At 55.4% G+C, this 18533-nt stretch overlaps 6 protein-coding genes across 6 annotated transcripts; 4 read left to right on the forward strand and 2 right to left on the reverse strand.

Annotated features, from left to right (window-relative positions):
• Positions 1–1212: 1212 nt before the first annotated feature.
• Positions 1213–3483, reverse strand: DICSQDRAFT_70935 (plus-3-domain-containing protein; the record flags this gene model as incomplete). Its single annotated transcript, XM_007370505.1, has 10 exons — positions 1213–1375; positions 1529–1971; positions 2039–2158; positions 2222–2352; positions 2419–2487; positions 2540–2789; positions 2843–2934; positions 2984–3138; positions 3190–3300; positions 3371–3483. 10 exons carry the CDS (start codon positions 3481–3483, stop codon positions 1213–1215), a joined length of 1647 nt encoding a protein of 548 aa, XP_007370567.1.
• Positions 3484–3716: 233 nt separating this feature from the next.
• DICSQDRAFT_93281 (WD40 repeat-like protein) lies at positions 3717–6299 on the forward strand. The gene is made up of 9 exons (XM_007370506.1): positions 3717–3859; positions 3910–4174; positions 4236–4426; positions 4479–4519; positions 4570–4644; positions 4699–4864; positions 4938–5203; positions 5268–5462; positions 5566–6299. Exons 1-9 carry the CDS (start codon positions 3854–3856, stop codon positions 5726–5728), a joined length of 1368 nt encoding a protein of 455 aa, XP_007370568.1. The 5' UTR covers positions 3717–3853; the 3' UTR covers positions 5729–6299.
• A 1033-nt stretch (positions 6300–7332) lies between these two features.
• DICSQDRAFT_157771 (uncharacterized protein) lies at positions 7333–8581 on the reverse strand. The gene is made up of 3 exons (XM_007370507.1): positions 7998–8581; positions 7740–7926; positions 7333–7664 (listed from the first exon to the last, which is right to left on the reverse strand). Exons 1-2 carry the CDS (start codon positions 8511–8513, stop codon positions 7777–7779), a joined length of 666 nt encoding a protein of 221 aa, XP_007370569.1. The 5' UTR covers positions 8514–8581; the 3' UTR covers positions 7333–7664; positions 7740–7776.
• Positions 8582–9459: 878 nt separating this feature from the next.
• On the forward strand, positions 9460–10578 carry DICSQDRAFT_141050 (uncharacterized protein). Its single transcript, XM_007370508.1, has 4 exons — positions 9460–10005; positions 10082–10177; positions 10245–10394; positions 10469–10578. Exons 1-2 carry the CDS (start codon positions 9830–9832, stop codon positions 10161–10163), a joined length of 258 nt encoding a protein of 85 aa, XP_007370570.1. The 5' UTR covers positions 9460–9829; the 3' UTR covers positions 10164–10177; positions 10245–10394; positions 10469–10578.
• Positions 10579–12547: 1969 nt separating this feature from the next.
• Positions 12548–14687, forward strand: DICSQDRAFT_157772 (uncharacterized protein). Its single transcript, XM_007370509.1, has 2 exons — positions 12548–13050; positions 13107–14687. The coding sequence occupies exons 1-2, from the start codon at positions 12554–12556 to the stop codon at positions 14245–14247; spliced, it is 1638 nt and encodes a 545-aa protein (XP_007370571.1). The 5' UTR covers positions 12548–12553; the 3' UTR covers positions 14248–14687.
• A 221-nt stretch (positions 14688–14908) lies between these two features.
• Positions 14909–17727, forward strand: DICSQDRAFT_174660 (uncharacterized protein; the record flags this gene model as incomplete). Its single annotated transcript, XM_007370510.1, has 7 exons — positions 14909–14973; positions 15939–16068; positions 16162–16217; positions 16276–17114; positions 17163–17263; positions 17326–17415; positions 17473–17727. 7 exons carry the CDS (start codon positions 14909–14911, stop codon positions 17725–17727), a joined length of 1536 nt encoding a protein of 511 aa, XP_007370572.1.
• Positions 17728–18533: the final 806 nt, after the last annotated feature.

The raw sequence follows: 18533 nt of genomic DNA on the forward strand, positions 1-18533 counted from the left end.
AGTGATGGCTGCATCCTCCTTAGTCTCAATAGGGGCACTTCTGCTTCACGGTCCCGGTGCGTCTTTGCGTGGATCTCAGGAAATGTTCGCTCGTTGCTCATTCGAATTGTTGCAGAGATGCTGGGGGCCGAGACATGACTGCTATCTGCTTGGAAGACTGGGATAACTCCGGTTGTTGACTGATTAGGACGTCCCAACCTGCTTGTCGCCGTCATGGGGAGGAGCAACCATCTTAGTCATGGCCGTCCAGAAGAAATTCTGAAGGACGAACAGTCAGACATGGCAGATGCAAGAAGCACGGATCCTACGCCCAAGACAATCATCTGCCGACCCTGCGCTCTCTGTTCCTCTGGGACAAATCGCCCGGAGGGCAATTAGTGACCCATCTCAGTCTCGAGGGGGGGAGAGAAGGAAATCTCTGCCGCCACATCGGAAGTCATGGGCGACCCCATCGCTCCCAAGCAATTTGAATACTACATCGTATGCGTTGTATATTTCCGAGTATTGGATACAGATGCTGTGATTGGCATGGCCACCACTAGGGACTGGGATACTATCCGTGTAAATGCTGTATGGAGCCTTCAACCATTTGTTGACGATCTGCCAAAAGACGAGAGGAGGAAAGGTCGAATGGCCGGAGCCTATACTAGCAAAGTAGCTTAGCCACAAGTTTCCAGGACGCACACGAACAATCCAGATGGTGAGAAGAACCCAGTCAACAGAGGTACGCATTGCCCTAATATGCGCAAGGTCCGAGTCTGAGTCAATCTGGGATCAACTCGGAGACGGGATATCGTCTCCCTATATCACGAACACACCCGGCATATCCATATCGAGATACCGGCCAGCGATTGCATTGGCATACATTTTAGCTATCCATGTCCGTGGAGAGGCAATCAACATGATGTGCCCAAACATCGTAGCCTCCGAGTGTTGGGATGTACACGAAACATAAGCAACTGCAATATAGCAGAGCAGTCCGAGTCTGCAAGAGAATGAACGGATACAACCAACAGATGCTGGACCTGCCTCATCCCGACAAGACCAGTGCGCATGCGCTGCGACTACCATGTTTGACACAAGAAAGTCAACGACTTGAAGTATCACGATATGAGCCATCTACAATACATTGCGCTATAGCGTACTCCATGTCCAACCCGAATCCATGATTAGTAGTAACGATATCCGCACTCCGTGCGGCCCCAGCTTTGCCTAGAAGTCCCCGAGGTCAATCTCCACGCTCTGCAGCAAGCTCGCCTCGAAGCTCATGTTCCCATTGCTCTTCGGTGCATTCCCCGTACCCGGAGGCGGGGCAGCAGGCGAGAGGGAGCGCGGAGTCGAGCCGCTAACGGCAGGCGTCCCTGGCGTGCCCGGTCTGTTGTTTGCGTAAGAAGATGAAGGACGTACCGATGAAACACCATACAGTAGGCAGAATTAGCCAAAGCGAGAGGACCACGAACGATTCGTCAACAAGCCATTCACAAACGAGCACCACCCGAAGATGCACGGAGCCACAGATGGGAACAACACCGACCTCGAAGTACCCCCACCAAGCATCTTCGCCTTCAGCCTTGCCGCCGCATCCAGCGCCGCCCCACTCGGGGCCCCGTTTGCGTTCGGAGTAGGGGTTGTGGCTCCACTTCCTGCCCTCGCGAGCTTCTCCCTCCTCCTGCGTTCCATCTCCGCGCGCTCCGCCTTGCGCACCTGCTCCTGGTTCAACCTTCGGTTGCGCTCGTTGAGCTTCGCGAGGATGTCCGACGAGCCCTCTTCCTCCCGACCCCTCACGGGGGCGTTCGCCTGAAGCTCGGCTAGCTTTGCGTCGATTTGGGCGACCTCGGCGAAGTCCTGACGGCGGATCGCGAGCGTGCGCGCCTGCTGGAGGCGGGAGCGCTCCATGGTGAGGGAGGTGGAGGACTTGTTGACCGAGACGTTGATGTCGCGCTTGCGTTGGAGGATTGCGGCGATGTCACTCTGCATTGGCGGTCGAGATGACGAAGTCAGAGACGGGGCATAGAGGTAAACGACGGGATGAACGTACCTCGGTCATTGGCTGATTGGCGAGCTTTTGGAGCTGCGCGGTCTTTTTCTCGAGCTGCCGCCTCATCGGCAGCTTGACCTTCTCTGTCTCGCATGTCTTCTGCAGACGCTCAAACTCTTTCTATATGCGGTCCACGCATGTTCAGCTAACCAAAGGACATGCGCACGTGGTGATGAGACGCACCTCCTCGAAGGGACCATTGGATATCTTGTCCATAGCAAACCGACGTGTCGACCCTCCGTGCTTTAGTTCAAGCTCCTGGTTCACAAGTTGGTCGTTCACCTTGTATGGCTTGACTGTCGCTTCCGGCAAGTCTGCATCCGACCGAGTCCAATGCACACTGAACATTCATGTTCTCGAAGGTAGCCGCGCCAACCTACCGACAACTTCGCATATTCGATACACGGGTTGCTTGTTCTCCTCGCCTATAAGGTATCGCACCCAGGCACCTACAAAATGTCAGGGCTGCTACGTGCGCAAGGAACGTCAAGGAAGGCGCACCCTTTATGTATTCGCCAAACCAAGGCGCCATACAATACTTCGCTATTTGATTGCGTGTGACTCGGCACTTCTCTAGGTCCTCCAAAGTGATCGATAGCTCTTCTTCAGGTGCGACTTTACCGAACAGCTTGCGGTCCCGTTCTTCCTCCTCGTCGTACTTAGTAATCTGACCATCCTCCTCTTCCTCGTCGGACATGTCCATATCCATAGGTGAAGATGAACGATCTCGTTTAGGTGAGTTTGTCCTCGTCTATTGCTGTCAGAAGAAGCGTCGCAGTCGCATGTAAGAGGGATAACTCGCACTCGTTTCTTCTCGTCCTTGGCTTTCCGTTTCGCCTTCAACTCGTCGAGCTTCCTGGTCTTCTCTTTGGTAGCTCCACGGATCGCGTGTTGTCCTTCGGGAACGTGAGAGAAAGGTAGACAGCAGAAAATGATGGGATATACGTTTTGCGGCCTTCGAGACAGCATCCTCCCCTCCTCCTGCCCCACTCCGAAGCTTGAGCATCTGATCAAGCTGCCGCTTGTCGGCAAAACGCTGCAATTCCTCTTGTCTTTGCGCGAGCACTTCTTCACGTTCAATCTCAGGCATGTCCATCAAGCTTCACAAGGTTCAGCGGGGGGCAACGAAAGTAGAGCATATCTCTACATACCGATTTCTGTCCTCTTCGTCGATGAACTTCCCTTCTAGTGGGTATGGGTTTGACTCCGTCTCTTCTTCGCTTTCAGGCTGTCCTGCTTCCGACTCAGTCTCATCGTTCGTGCTTTTATAGCCCGGAAAATCGAACAATCAGAGGGAGACCAAACGTGCGCGAGGGCAAAATGAGGGCTTACTCGGCTTTGCGTCGTTTGGGGGGCGGGTTCTGTTGGCTTCGCTTACGCTTCTTTTCCGTCGCGCCAGCAAGCTCAAGCAACTCATCGTCAATGTCGCCTTCTGAGTCAGACATTATAGCAAACGGCCGTCAAGGAAAGGGGAGCAGAAGGGAGGAAAGGTGGATTATGGCTTGGTGTTGTGTTGGAAAGGAACGGAGGCGTCCTCGTTCTCGGTCCAGCACTGCCGTTCGGGAATTCCCGAGTTTAGCCTCTTCCAGGAATTTACCGTTGGCGCCTATGCTGTCTTTCCACGGACAAGTCTGCGACTCCTGCGCTCGTCCATCCGACTGTTGCTTGCCGGGTCCATCTGGCCCTTTCTGTGCTCTGCCGCTTCTATACAACATCAGATATCAGTTATTTTTTAGTGAGATAGACTGTACGGCACCTAGGCGCCACTTTCTTGCTCACAATTCCTGATTTTCGGCGAGACTTGTTTTCTTCCCCATGGTTGTGAGTACCACGACCTTGGCCTTGCTCTATCTAAGTCTAAGTCAACCCAGAAAATCAATGTACTTCAACATGCGCCCTCCTCACACCTACCTGCACGACCTGGAGATCCTACTCCTACCTCCCGGAACCTCGATCCACTCATGCACCCGTTTGCCCGCGCGAGGGAACGGACGAGGGCTCTTAATGCCGCAAAAATGGAGCGTATGTTTGCCAAGCCGTTCGTAGCGAGCTTGGAAGGACATGTGGATGCCGTGGAGACAATGGCGAGGAAACCGGACACCCTAGACATCGTGGCAAGCGGGAGCTGGGACGGAGGTGCGTCTCTTCCACGATTCTCTGCACCTTGGGACAATCTCGAACTCCTTGTCGCATATAGGCCTCATCCTGCACGATGTATCAAGGAGAAAACGACTGTTCCAGGTTGACAATGCTCACAAAGGCAAAGTCTCCGGCGTGTGCTTCGGGCAGCAGGGACGACTCTTGAGTTGTGGAGTAGACCGGAATATCAAACTTTGGGACACTGAAGCAAGTCTTGATGACGACGATTTCGGTGCCGGTCCCTCTCAGGTAAGCCAAGCAGTGCAGATGATAAGAGCCTAACGTAACACTGAGTCTGCAGAGGAAACCCGTCAGCATATTTCCTGGGAAATTTGCATTCAAGTACGTTCCTTCGCCTCAAACGACCGCGACTTACGCTAAGCCCGAAATAGCTCCATAGATCATCACCGGTATGATCCTTTTTTCGCAACAGCGTCCAACCTTGTCCAAGTATGGGACGAGACGAAGTAAGGAGACGATCCTTTGCCCGATTCAGGATGCTCGTTGACTTCGGAGCCCAGGAGCGCCGCAATATCCAACCTAACACTTCCTACCTCGACGGAAACTGTCACAGCAATCCGTTTTAATCTAGCAGAGGCGTCGGTACTAGCTAGTATAGGCTCTGACCGCAGCTTCACCCTCTACGACATAAGAACGGGGAAAGCTGAACGGCGGATCATCATGCAAGTACGTCCCATTCTCGTATCTTCATACAGCGGCCCCAAACAAAACCCTAATTTCCACCGATCACCTTCACCAGATGCGCAGTAATGCGTTGTCATGGTCCCCGACTTTCCCGACCTGTGTCCTTCTCGCGTCGGAGGATCACAATCTCTACACATTTGACATCCGCTCTTTGAACACCCCTACACAGATTTATAAAGCGCACGTTGCCGCAGTCATGTCCTGCGACTGGAGCCCAACTGGTCTAGAGTTCGTCAGTGGTGGTTGGGATCGGACAGTCCGGATATGGAAGGAAGGACGCGGCTCTGCGCCCGAGATCTACCACACAAAACGCATGCAGCGGTACGCTTCTTCCATTTAGTCTTCACGCAGCAACTCGCTTATACATGGGCTTCGACGTTCATAGCGTCATGTCAACACTATATACAGGGGACTCGCGGTTCGTCCTATCGGGCTCGGACGACGGCAACGTCCGCGTCTGGAAAGCGCACGCGTCCGACAAGCTCGGCATCATCACAGCGCGCGAGCGGGCTGCGATCGAGTACCGCGAGAGTCTCAAGTCGCGCTGGAAGGCCGACTCGGAGGTCAGCAAGATCTCCCGGTACGTCCCCTTCTTACCCTTCCCCCGGAACTCACCCCTCTCACTCTCCGCTCTTCTCTGGCTTCTCTGATCTCGCAATGTTTCGCTGACCGCTCCCGTGCAGCACGCGGCACCTGCCGAAGCCGGTGCACAAGGCGTCTCAGCTCAAGCGGACGATGCTCGAGGCACAACGCGTCAAGGAGGAGCGGCGCCGGAAGCACACACGCGCGGGCGAGCACAAGCCGAAGGCGGAGCGGAAGAAGGTTGTCATCACGGAGCACTCGTAGCGTTGCATTGCCTGTTTCTGCTTGTCGTGTTTTGTCGATATCGCTTGCTACGTGCGTCTTGTCCGGTGCGCCTGTCAGAGTCATTGCAATCTATTCAGTTCGGTGAGGCTACGACACATACAGATACTCCTTCTCTTGCACTCCGCTGATTAATCGCTAACTGGCGAATTTCAGGGGAATCTGTTTATTCTTACGCCTTACCGCCGGTCGCTAGCTGCTGCGAATCTATCAACGCTGAGGTTCTGTTGTACGTCTCTACTCCTGCGGTCCGCAGGTCGCAGCTCCTCACGATGGATCGTTGTCTCCAATCTCCTGGTTACACCTCACCACTTGACCATTTGCCTTGCGCGCGCTTCCTACTTCCTCATCATCTTCGCAACATGAGATTATATGTAACTGGACGCATGTTCGTGGCATCTGAGTCAGCTGCAGAGCGAACGCTGCCCTGTTGTGCAAGGGGGGCTGGTGATTATCTGGATGACCTCGCAGCATTCCAGAGACGAGTCATCTATCGCGTCACATCATCAAGTCCAGGTCCAGCCAGGGCTTCGACGATGAATAACATCGGAGCTTAGCAGAAGGTTCACTCATCTTGGCTTGTCGCACGTCGCTGGGTGCACGAGGCTCTCTTGGTTTGTCTGGGCTCGGCTCCTTCTCCGGAGTCGACTTGAAGTGGTGAAAGCAGGGCAGGAGGCAAGTCAATGTAGCGGGCCGAACGCAGCGCTAACGCTTCTTTGAATTGTCATATGGGTTGCTGCCTTGACATGCTCGTCGCTTGCCATAGGCGACAAGCAGATGAAAGGTACTCGGGCGCGATGCGCACCCCATCACGCACAGCTGACATCGCTGTTTGTGCTAGGCCTAGCGATGTGCGTCACGACTCGAAGTGGATGCGTAAACGCAATCGTACAAGTAAAGCGAGAAAGGCACGAGCATCTTCTACGGTGTGTACAATCATTGAGACTCTCAGTCTATGCGCCTGACTGTAGGATGTTTCGCAATAAACTTCGTACCAGGACGTCGAGCCCATACCCGTCAAACAGACCTCCGTTCGCCGCGCATGCCACAGAGTACTTGCTCACATGCAGGGCCTGCCGCTCACCACGGGAATTCTCAGCTGTCCCGTGCATGCCTCGTCAGCGACTATGCCGCGATGGGGACCTGTGGAAGCGTCGCATACGGTTTGAATTCTAACTGCGTTCTGACAGTAGGCCATGCGAATCCGTCGCCGATGGTGCACACTCCAAGTGCGCCCCGCAACCGGGTAAGTTGTGTAAGGACCGGTGGTTTCATGGCGCTCAAGGAAAACAGAAGCCGCTTGTCACACAGTCGCGGCGCACTGTGTTGATGCCGAGGGGGCCCAGCCCGTCACGAGGTGCGCAGCAACCCGATGGACACGACGCCTCTCTTGGCTGGCGGAACCCCACGGTCTGCGAAGGCTGCTGTGGTGCTCGAGCGCCGTCAGAGCCAACATTTGTATTGTCACTGTCGCTCATTCTTGCTGGGTTCGGCACCGTCGGCACGTAAGAGACGACAGGTGTGAGGCGAGCGTAGTCATTGACGCTTGCCCCTGATCTGCAATGAAGAATAGATTTTCATGGATTGCGATGCTGGTGGTTTACGTATACAATCGGGATGTGACGCGACATTCGGCGTAAGGTTCCAGTTAAAAGAAGGATGGCCGATTGCGGACGTGAGATACAAGATAGTACAGCGCACAACAGCCGGAGGATGTGTGGATGTCCGGGGCACGAGTACAAGGATGTGGGACAGGACGTATCGTACAACAGAGGGGGGCAAATACAGATACAGCCGACGTTCTACAGAGAGCCTTGATACGTGTGGAAGAAGAGCACAGCCCCGCAGTACTCAAGGGATTGGAACTTTGCAAACTACGGAATTTGACTATGTTGCGCGACGGAGCCGTGTCGACCAGCTGTGAAATCTTATGAGAATGGAAACATACGAAGACATTTGCCGACGACGACGGTGCAGTATAGAAGACACTCACGATAGCGATCTCACGGCACCACACGCTACGCGTCGTATCATGATGATAGTCGATCCTGAGCACTACCACGGGAGTTGTTCGAGCTCGGGCCTACAATGGATGCTACGGTTGTGGGGTCGATGACGAACAAAGCGACGCCTGCAACGAGAGCGAGGGCCATCGGGGTCGCAGATTTCACCAAAGCAGTCTACATCATGCGATAAGCAATCAGCACTTCCCAGTGACCTTCTCAGGCCAAGAGCCTGAGGATCGACTCACCGAGTACCCATTGCCTCGAGCGCCACGTCGGACATACGGGCGCAGTCGCGAAGGGCCGTCAAAGATGATCGGGGAAGGAAGAGGCGCCGCCAAAGTCTCAACACCGGATGGAGCGACCCTGGATGTCACAGGCGCCTTCGCCCTGACGCCAAAGGCACGGAAAGAGACGAAAGGACGGTGTCGTGGGCGAGCAGGTCCGTCCAAGAGGATCGGGGGAGGGAGAGGTTTCACAACATGTCCCTGGGCCGACGCCTGCATGGTGAATGGTCGTGCGCTGTGGGTCGCGGCGGACGCTGCGGCGTTAGCGACGAGGAGCCTGCTTGACTCTCCAAGCCGACTAGGGGCGTCGAAAATGTCGAAGATGTTCATGCCAATCGATCGGGACTGCGATCCGTCAATGGGAGACGCCGCGGCGGAGACCATTGGACGGGAGGAGGTTGAGTTCGTTGCAGAGGGGAAGGTGCGCAGAGCAGAGGAGCGGATGGTAGACATGACTGAGCGCAATGGTTGAATCATCGTGCGAACGCGTGAGGAGTCCTGGTGTTGAACCAGGATTTGAATGTAGACGGTGAAGGGGAGGGGGCGGGCTGGGCTGACAAAAGGGACTGCATTGTGCGGTCAGCCAATATATGTACTAAGTGCATGCACCACCATTTTCGGCGGAATGCATAAAGTCTCAGGCTTGTAGGACAGGTCACATCTGTTCAAGTAACGCTCCTGGCTGCCGGAGCTGAAGCGGCGCTACGACTGCAGAGTGATGATGGGAGGGAAGAGCGTCCAAACAGGCCATCTCCCAGCCAAGATGGTCTAGGCGCGGTCGCGTTTGTGATGCTGCGTCGAAACGCGAAGAGATGGCTCTTACGGCCCTCGTCGAGAGCGCCATCGTGTTATTCGGTGAGCTGCTTGCAGCCTAATCCGCTGCAGTGACATTAGCACCACCGGGGTCTTCAGTCGTCCGCCGCTCACCGCTCGCCTGGCTATAGCCGCTCAAACGCCACCAAGCTCGATGCACCGGCGCATCCCACCTCGAGAAGCATCTGGCCACCAGCACCAGCATGAGCAATACGCGCTGACTCACTGTGATACGTAGAGGGCGGCTAGCCAAGGATACGGACTATTCGTTGCCAATTGCGTAACAAAATTTCCAAATGAGTGCTTCCAGATGTTCGTGGTGTGGTTCGCAGAGCAGCGGGCCGAAGAACGCTGTTCGGCTGTTCGCACTCCATGTACGCTGGTACAACACCGGGCTCAACTCTGAACGCTGGGCACGATGAATCCCAGAGCCGTGACCAGACCACAGTACGCTCGTCCATCAGATTAAGACCTGGCAGATCGCGGATCCTGTATGAGCGTGGCCCAGGGCATAGAAAGACGCACGTTGCTTACCGTACGCGATGGCGATGTTTTGCCAATCCTCTTGGTCTCCTTCCGAACTTTCTGGATGCTGGGCACGGGGACTATACGACCAAGACCTCGTGGGAGTGAAGGTCGTGATATCGAAACAAGCGAGCATTCCGCAGGTCGCGGAGTTTGGCCACACTCGGCGGTAACGATGGAGTCAGAAAATAGATACGCGCCTCAATACCGTAAGGCACGACATGTCAGGGTCGTCGATACAGAACGGTAGCCTCGATGGCGTCGCCTGATTTTAGGCATCGTCGATCTAGATCTTTGTGGGGTTCATTTTCCGTCCCCTGTCAACCTCCCTCTGCAAACTTTGAGGGAAGAAGGATGCATGCGGACGTATGCGGATATTCAGGAAGCTTACCTGAACGCGCATCATACCTGCCAACAGGATCATCACGCAGCATGGGCTTCAAGTTCTACGACCCATGACGGGGCCCCTGTGTCAAGAGAAGGCGTCAGACGGTTCGGATGCCAAACGTCCGAGCGGCGAAGCGGCACATGCAGGCTTTGTAAACGAGCGTTCCGTCGAATTGGGGACAACCGGACATTCACCTGTGAGGCCGGATCACGTCGACGTCCCGCCTTCTCAGCGAGTCAGTGACTGTAGAACGCCAGCAGGTTAGGTCAAGTGACAAGGCTTAAGCGATTGAACCACATGAAAAGTATATTAGGCGTACCGCAGATGCCACGGTGTCAGTATCCGTTTCAAAGTACCAGACAAGAACTGCTGGGAATGCGGTGAAAAGATGCCAGGTGTAAGCACGCGGATCGTACTGGTAGCGGGTTGGCGTTAAGCATTGCAAAGACGTTTTGAGGGCGATGACGTGACAAGACATTCACCTAAGAATGGCATGAGGTGCGAATCCAAAAGATCTGGACCCCAGCACGAGCGACCGCCGAGAATACAACCATATCCGCTGACTCCGTAGGATGTCGCAGCAGACAAAGCAGATACCAGGTTCGCGTTGCGTGGTTTGCTGGTGATACAGTCTGGCCTCCGCCAAACGTCCTAGGCTCAGACCTGCTGCGTTTGTATGGGAGAAGCTGGTAGCATGAATACTCACTAGAGCGTACGGATATTCGAGCGGGATTCTGACGATATTCTGAAGAATTAGGGGCACCTGTGCCAGAGGAGGTCCCAAGGTCCGAAGTCCATTGACTACGGAGCGTAAACTGCTCCCGTCAAGTGTCAGGTAAGCGATTGAACCATATGAAGAGGGTGTTGGGCGTACCGCAGGTGCCATGCAGTGAATTGTATACGCGAGATGCCCGGACACGGCTGTCATGACTGTGCTGAACGGTTACCGCAGCGTTTCCACGTCGTCAACCGATCGAGCGGAAGCGCGCAGGCCACTGTGGGTTTGCTATGACCTACGCTCCCTGCTCTTGAGGCCCGAACGGCAATAGCCGCCAAAACTCGGAGCGAGCTGTAGAGAACGTGATCAATGGCGTGCTGCTTGTCAGCAACAGATCATTAAGGCTCATGAGATGCCGTATAAAGCTGCGACGTTTATACAAATGCTGGTCATTGCACACTTGGAGGGTACAGATTCACCCTTGAAATAGTAGGACCGACGACCTTCCCCGGCCACGAGGACCGACATGGCCACTTGCCAGTAGAATGACGAACCGTTCCGCTCGAAGCCAATGGCAACTGATCTGCGGTCAATGATTGAAGACGTAGATTATTGCCATTGGCGCCATTCGGATGCAGCGATGATGGGGACGGAGACGTAGGATTTCGCGCATGTATTGAGAGGCATGAATACAGCGTTCGAGCGCCAGATCCGAATTCGTCTTTGGACATGGTTGTAACGATGGTGCAATCGTTCTGATTCGCGCCACGGCGCTGAGCAATGAACCATACAAACGCCTGAACATTAGACCGGGCATGAGTCTAGACGGCTCTACAATATCAGGGCGGGACACACGGGACGAACCTAGACATAGGAACAGTACCTGAGAGTGATGGCAGTCCGATGAAGGCGCCTTGAAGGTGCACCGCTCGTGACGAAGCGTAACCTTTCTACAGATGGAGCAGAGCCACAGAGTTCTCGCACCTTCGTAACTCACTGACTGCCCTGAGGCGCATCGCACATCGTTTCTAATGACTTCACCGGGTGTCCACGCGCAGCCCGATTGCAGGTCGTGGCACTGCTTATGAGATCCTGCAGGTTTTCATTGCCGGAAGGTTACGAGCATCGGCGGTCATGTTGGGCGGCCGGGGTGTCATGTGAGCTCTTGAACGGCTCCACTACCGCCAATTGTAAACAAGTGTGAACCTGTCAAAGATGATCTCAGCTTGAACAGCATGTAACAACGAGGGCTAGATATGACCGGTGCACACTGAAGTAGAGCTGAACAACGTCGTGAATATTGTCCTCGCAGCGGGTTGATGACACGTCGCTGATCGGACGGGCAAACCGATCGCCTCTCCTGGTGCCAGGGGACCAATGCTATCTCACGAGGACTTCTGAGACCCAAGGTTATATGGGCGCTATGCTGGTCGGTCTCTCCCTATTTCCCCTTCGTCTCCAGCATCTCGTCTTGATAATGAACACTCATATCCACTTCAGAATCCATTTGATGCAGCTTTTTGTGCTTGTTGTGGCTGAGGTGCTCCGCGCAGCACCGTGAAGGTTCTCCTCGGATGTTGTTCCTATCGACCGACATCTCCCCAGGCTCTAGTGAACTTTGAAGGTCGCCTTCGCAGGTCTTGAATCCCATCGCGGATCTATTCGTGGCCGATGGAAAGGCATGGCCTTCGACGACGCGTGCCATTGCCTTCGTTTGGCAAAGCATGGGACCTTAGGGTACTTTTCCACGGACACGAGGCTTCATCAAATTGCCTCGTTCTGCTCCGGAGCTGCTTCCGTGCCCCAATTCTAGCCTCGAACATCGGGTTCACACCCAGTCCTCATTGTATGCGCGTGTCCAGCATTGCATGCGTGCAAGATTGCGAAAAACATGGCCTGGGCAGACGGTAGGACCTCAAATATGTGAGCTATCGCGGCCGATGGGAGGGCGATTCGTTCCACCATCTTGCGATACACCGCAAACTTCTCAAATCTACCTCCCCTTCCCTCTTTTTCCTTCCCTCTAGCCTCCTCCCCTCCCTTCGTTCTTATCTTTCTTCGCAGACTTTCACGATGGGTGCCGACAACACTGAGATGCCCTTGAGCAGCCCCGTTGAGGCGTCCCCGCAAGAGCGGAATGCTCTGCCTCAATACGGGTTTGGAGCCGACGTTGGCTTCGAGCAGCTCATTGACAGCAACCCATTCCTCTTTCGAGTACACACACCGAAAGAGCCATCACCCTTCTACGACAACACCGAACCGTACTTCGTCGGTCAGGCATTCCAAGATAGCGTCGGTGCGTTGGCGTTCCGTCCCTCGACCGTTTCGCCTTATCAGGCCCCATCGACACATACATACGCCGACGTCTCGAAGCACATGGACTGGACGACCAAAGCATCATCGCCTTACGTCTCCACGTCGTTCAGTTTCGCCTGGGCGATCTGGGAAGCGACAAGGCGATATCATCATGGCATGAAGCATGGTGTGGAGATTGCGATCATAGACGCGAAGGCCTTGTCCGGCAAGGCTGTCACGGCAGTCGAGCTCTTGCATCAAGGTGCTCGCAAGGAGTACGTACTGACCCTTCATTCCTATATATCGTACCGAGTAATTGACACATCTATAGTCGGCACCCAGATCATTGGAAGTGGTGGCGATATGCGCATGAGGCTCAGGACGTTCTCGTCTGGGGTTACATTCCCGGTACGGCAGTCCTCGCATCGATCCCCCTCACGCAGATCCTCTCAAAGCTGCCGTCGTACTTCCTCAATCCCGATCCGTCCATCCTGAAGGACACCCCGATAAGCCGCGTGGGCTGGGAGTACGAGCGCAAGAAGTACTCTTATCGGATGTTCTGCCAGGATATGTCAGAGCGTTTCCTACGCATGCCGGCCGACCGCCGTGTCCGCGATACAACCGCTGGCGCCGTGCGCCTCGCGATCACCCTCCTCCGACCTTGGTTTCATCGCCTTGCGACGGACGACTTCACGACCGCCACCGCCGTCGCATGCGACTTCGCCCAGTGCATCGCGCGCTGGCCGGGACTGTGGTGGGTGCGTGAACACCCCGAGATCAAGGACCTGATCAGGTGTCTCGTCCACATCGTCGGCGAGGAGGCGCGCGAGGCTCGCCGGACGCAGGCGCTTGCGGACGCGACGCGCATGCAGGACATCGTCGGCGGCCTCGAGCAGCTCGCACGTACGTTCCACGAGCGCCCTGACACGCGCTCTGCGCGCTCGTCGTTCACCATGGCCTCTACGTCCTCCACCGCGTCTGTCGTCGATGAGGACGAGACGAAGGTGGACAGGGACTTAGCGTCTTTCGTGCTCAAGCCGATCCTCACGGAGGGGAAGTCCTCCTTCCAGGTCGTTCGGCCGCCCGTCTTCTCTCCTCCTGTCTCGTCGTCGAGCTCGAAGCTCGCGCCACCGCCAGAGAGCGTGGAACCCGCGGAGGAGGCGAAGGTTGACAACCCTGTCAGCGCGTCTGGGGAAAGTCAGACGGCGAAAGGGAAGAAGAAGGCCAACGATGGATCACACGTCGACAAGGTCACGTCCCCCATCTCCCCCATCGCGGACGTGGCGCGCAGATTCCTCGGCTCGACGCTGGGCTCTGCGACTGGAGCTCGCGCGGCTCAGAGCGACTTCTTCTCCAAGGAGTTCTACGCGCGGACCGCGTCGACGTTCCTCACGGGCTTCTTTCTCGGCACGTTCATCACCCTCTGCATGCTCTCCCCTCAGCGGAGGGAGATCGCGAACCACTTTACGTGAGCGGATGGATGCACGCTGGCTGGTCTTGTGCGCGTCTCTGCTTTGTTGAGTCGAGCGATCTTCGTTTCCTTTCATAGTTCTGTGCTCGCATTCTATCCCTTTCTTCCTTCTATATCTCATATCCCGTCATCTCGATTTTGGTCTCCTAACTTTGTCTCTTCTCATCCTCGCGTCTTGACGACCCTCGCGCTCCGTCTTCGGCTCCTTGTCATATTTGGATTGGGATTTTCGGCCTGTTTTCGACCCTCTCGGTATGTCATCGGAACTCGATCCATACATGAGACGAGATATCGGGCCATAACTTATTACCTTCGCGTTCGTTTTGATCCCCACCGTTGTTGTTGTAGCATTATTATCTCCGGAAGACACAGTCGCCCATGTACTATCACTTCTACATGCCTATGCCCCTATGCCATCGTATGCTCTTACGGATCTAAACCATCCACTGTATCAATCGAAGTCTTATACAATGTATGCGGGTCGCGGCGATGAAGTGATTAATGGCCGGGCGAGTACTAGTGTAGAGAGATTGCTGACGTTGTGGACTCTATAGCCTGTCCTGCCTATGCCCAACGCTTGAGGCACTGTCTTCTCCTTGCGACGTCGACACGGTGCCTCGGTATTACGCGGTCTGCCGTTTGCCTAATACCAAACTGCGAACATGGACGGCCGCAAGCTGCAACTGAAGATGTTCACGGTGATCGTCGATCTGGATCCTCGTCTTATGTATGTGAGCGGCTGTGGAACAGTCCATCGCCGAAGCATATTGATCATAGCTGCGGCAATTCCTGCGCATGCCTGTGTGCATGATGCTGCGCTGGAGACCGGAGACGACGGCGCACGCTGCGTCCACGTGAAAGAAGCGCTCGTCGGCAGTGATCCTGAATCCTAAGCGACACCCTTCTCTACTTACTGGGCACATCTTCTCCTTCTCAGTTGCTCGCCGTCGTGCACTGTCCGTACGGACCCCGGCAATCCTTCACAGAGACTCGTCAGCCTCTGATTTCTCAGTATATGCTATGCAGTATCTGGCCGCTGCGCCAATGGAAGCAACGCCGCAGGCCGCCAATTGGGAACCACGCCGCTAACGCACGACGGCAAATCACCCCGCTCGATGTAAGGGGTGATCTAGGGATTCCAGAATTCAAAACTGTCTCTGGACCTTAGATGGCGTGGTTGTCCGGCTATGTAGGCATCGTCCCTCGATGACTGAATGGTTACGCGCGCCGACACTGGCTCAGCCGGATATGCATATGCGTATATATGTTCCTCTCCGAGTCGAACTTGCAGCATTTGGTTTTGAATCATCGTTCCTTCTCTTCCCTTTCTCCCCTCTCGCGTGGCTCTCTTGTCCCGCGTGATTGTTTCTTGCCCGGAACCTTTTCAGATTCATACTATAATACCACTGCGAGGCACAACTTGCACTCTCAGACGGTTTTCAACAGTACCACGCTCAAATGACCGCTGCAGCTTGGAAGCATAATATCGCGGCCCTCCTTGCCGCCGGTGGGCTTACCATTGCTGTCTCGACAACTTCTGTCGGAGCTGTTTAAGGTAACATTGGCGACATCTTCTTCGGCAACTGTACGGACAACAGTACACTCCCTAGGGCTGAATGCGGATATGCCGTGTGGGTGTTCCAAGCTCATAACGTGAAGTACCATAGCTTTGCTCACCAATGGTGCTTCCAGAGTTCCTTTGGACTACACCAACAATAGTGTTGGTGTAGCCAAAATCGCGCTCGGCCGGTACAATGCAACAATAACCCCTCGCAAGGGCGCTGTCTTCGTCAACCCTGGAGGACCTGGTAATCCAGGCGTCGTACTTGCAACGGAATTAGGCTCAGGTCTCCAGGAGCTTATGAGTTCGTACTTTCCGCGGGCGTTGTCATAGTTCTCACATTTCTGTGTCCAGATTGGCGAGGACTACGACATCATTGGTTTTGACCCACGAGGAATTGGCTTGTCCGAGTACGTAGACCCTGACGACATCGTCGCACACTATGTCCTGAATATTCATGCTATGCAGGCCTCAGACCAAGTGCTTCATCGAGAACGGTTCACGCGAGGCGTTCAGCGCGAATACTGTTCTCGATCGCGGCTACGACGTTTCCCCAAACCTGACCGACTCGTACAACCGCTTCCACCTCATCGAGACCCAGCGGGATGCGAACGCGCTTGACCAAGCGCAGTTCGAGGTCTGCGCACAGACGATGGGCGAGACGATCAAGTATGCGGGCACGACGTCCGTCGTGCGCGATATCGACTTCATCACCACCCTGCTCGAGGGCAACGACTCACTGATCAGCTTGTACGGTTTCTCGTATGGGACAATCATGGGTCAGTACCTCATTAATATCTTCCCGGACCGGGTCGGGCGCGTCGTCATCGACGGGGTCGTCGACGTCAACTTGTGGGCGAACAAGGCGCCCTACCAGCAGCTGCACCAGTGGCTCAACTCGACGGACGCGACATACGAGGTCTTCATCGCGGAGTGCACCAAGGCGGGCCCCGCGTCGTGCGCGCTCGCGCAGAAGGACAACGAGGACCCGAAGGACATCTTGGACCGCGTCGAGCGCTGGATCGACGGTCTGTACAACGCACCCCTCGCGGTGCCCAACGCGGCGCGCCCCGGCATCCTCACGAACGGCCGCGCCCGCCTCTTCATCGAGGGCGGCCTGGAGAGCCCCACGGGCTGGCCGCAGATCGCCGCGGGGATCGGAGGCGATGCGGGGCGACGGCGCGGCGGTGCTAAACGTCGTGAACACGCGGGAGCTCGTCGACCTCGAGCGCTCGGCGGTGTCGTGCAACGACCAGCGGCCGTTCGCGCCGCCCAAGCCCGAGACGATCGTCGACGCGGGCCTGGAGGTGCTTAAGGATGTGTCAAGGTTCTTCTGGTTGGTGATCATCGCGGAGCCCGCTCGGGGTGCCAGTACTGGCCTGTGACGCCCCCGGAGAGGTACCTCGGGCCGTGGAACAAGACGCTGAGCAACCCGATTCTGATCATTTCGAACACTGTCAGTGACCCTGTACGCGCAACCATTAAGATAGGTAGATCTGACGGCTCCTCGACAAGCAGAACGATCCCATCACGCCTCTCGTCAACGGCGAGACCGCCCATGGGTACTTCCCCAACTCGTCTGCCTTGCTCGTCCAGAACGGTCCGGGGGTACGTCGTCTTCCTGACACCCATTTGTGCCGGGAGGCTCATTGTCATCTGCTCCAGCACACCTCTCGCGCGCTCAATTCGGCGTGCACGGTTTTCTCGACTCGTGCTTACTTTGCAGACGGCACGCTGCCTGCTGCAGGCACGGTCTGCGAGGTCGACGAGAGCCCCTTTCCGCCCCCATCGGATTCTACCTCCTCACATTCCTCTGCGACCGGCGTTGCAGCGGCCGTTGTGGACTCGAAGACGAGGGTTCTGGACTATATTCACCACATGAGCGCAAACAAGCTCCACAGGGCCTACGGCCCATCGTAAGACGCAAAATGAATGTGTTCCGAGCATGTGATGTTACGGTACTCGTACCACACGCAGTACACCATGGTTTGCAATCCTATCAATTTTGTGAATGGCCGGACGTTGGAAGGAAACCGTTCCTATCTATATATCGAACTAGCCGAGGAGTAAAGCTTCCCAGCCTTTGCAATTATACGGGTTCCAGTCCCTTCATCAATGCTACAAATGCGGGAAATGGCACGCAACACTACATCACAAAGAAGGACTGATGAAAGGCAAGCATGTGCGTACCAGAGGAAACAGCCACAACATCCAAGCTGAGCATGAATAACTGAGAGAATGGCCGGACGAGCTCCCAAGCCTCAGAATCTCGGTTGCGTCAGCACAGCCCAGCGCCCTCGCCTCCTCCGTCCACCTCCTCACCCACATCCGTGCCCGTTACACCTCCTCCATCGTGTGCTTCTGGATGACATGCTATGTCGTACGGGTTGGGTAAGCGAGGGACCGCGTCTTCGTAGTCCTCTAGAATGCCGACTCTCCCTTTCCCTTCAACCCCATTCCCAACCGGATGTCCTGCACGACTACTTCGCTGTCGGTACGTGATGGCGCTACTCCACTTCCTATTCTCTCTCGAGCTACATGGCCACCGCGATCACCGTGATAATGGACCTGACGTGTAGAAAGTAGTGTGACGGCGTTGCCCAGTCCAAGCCGAGCTTCAGGTTGATCGTCCTTTCCGCAAGGGTGAAGGTGACGGTTTTTATTCCTAGCGATTGCAAGAATGACGGCTGAGATGAATCGGACCAGATCACAGACCTTGATTCCTC

The sequence above is a fragment of the Dichomitus squalens genome (genome assembly GCF_000275845.1).
Source record: "Dichomitus squalens LYAD-421 SS1 unplaced genomic scaffold DICSQscaffold_69, whole genome shotgun sequence".
Lineage (NCBI taxonomy): Eukaryota > Fungi > Basidiomycota > Agaricomycetes > Polyporales > Polyporaceae > Dichomitus > Dichomitus squalens.

What these genes read in the sequence shown, in the direction of transcription:
- DICSQDRAFT_157772 (XM_007370509.1), top strand. Translation starts at nt 12,554, where the DNA reads ATGGGTGCCGACAACACTGAGATGCCCTTGAGCAGCCCCGTTGAGGCG. An exon ending in CATCAAGGTGCTCGCAAGGA is followed by an intron (nt 13,051 to 13,106) that starts GTACGTACTGAC and finishes ACACATCTATAG; the next exon opens with TCGGCACCCAGATCATTGGA.
- DICSQDRAFT_93281 (XM_007370506.1), top strand. An exon ending in AAGCGGGAGCTGGGACGGAG is followed by an intron (nt 4,175 to 4,235) that starts GTGCGTCTCTTC and finishes TGTCGCATATAG; the next exon opens with GCCTCATCCTGCACGATGTA. An exon ending in CCTGGGAAATTTGCATTCAA is followed by an intron (nt 4,520 to 4,569) that starts GTACGTTCCTTC and finishes AGCCCGAAATAG; the next exon opens with CTCCATAGATCATCACCGGT.
- DICSQDRAFT_157771 (XM_007370507.1), bottom strand. Translation starts at nt 8,513, where the DNA reads ATGATTCAACCATTGCGCTCAGTCATGTCTACCATCCGCTCCTCTGCT. An exon ending in CTCGAGGCAATGGGTACTCG is followed by an intron (nt 7,927 to 7,997) that starts GTGAGTCGATCC and finishes CGCATGATGTAG; the next exon opens with ACTGCTTTGGTGAAATCTGC.
- DICSQDRAFT_141050 (XM_007370508.1), top strand. Translation starts at nt 9,830, where the DNA reads ATGACGGGGCCCCTGTGTCAAGAGAAGGCGTCAGACGGTTCGGATGCC. An exon ending in CCTTCTCAGCGAGTCAGTGA is followed by an intron (nt 10,006 to 10,081) that starts CTGTAGAACGCC and finishes TATTAGGCGTAC; the next exon opens with CGCAGATGCCACGGTGTCAG.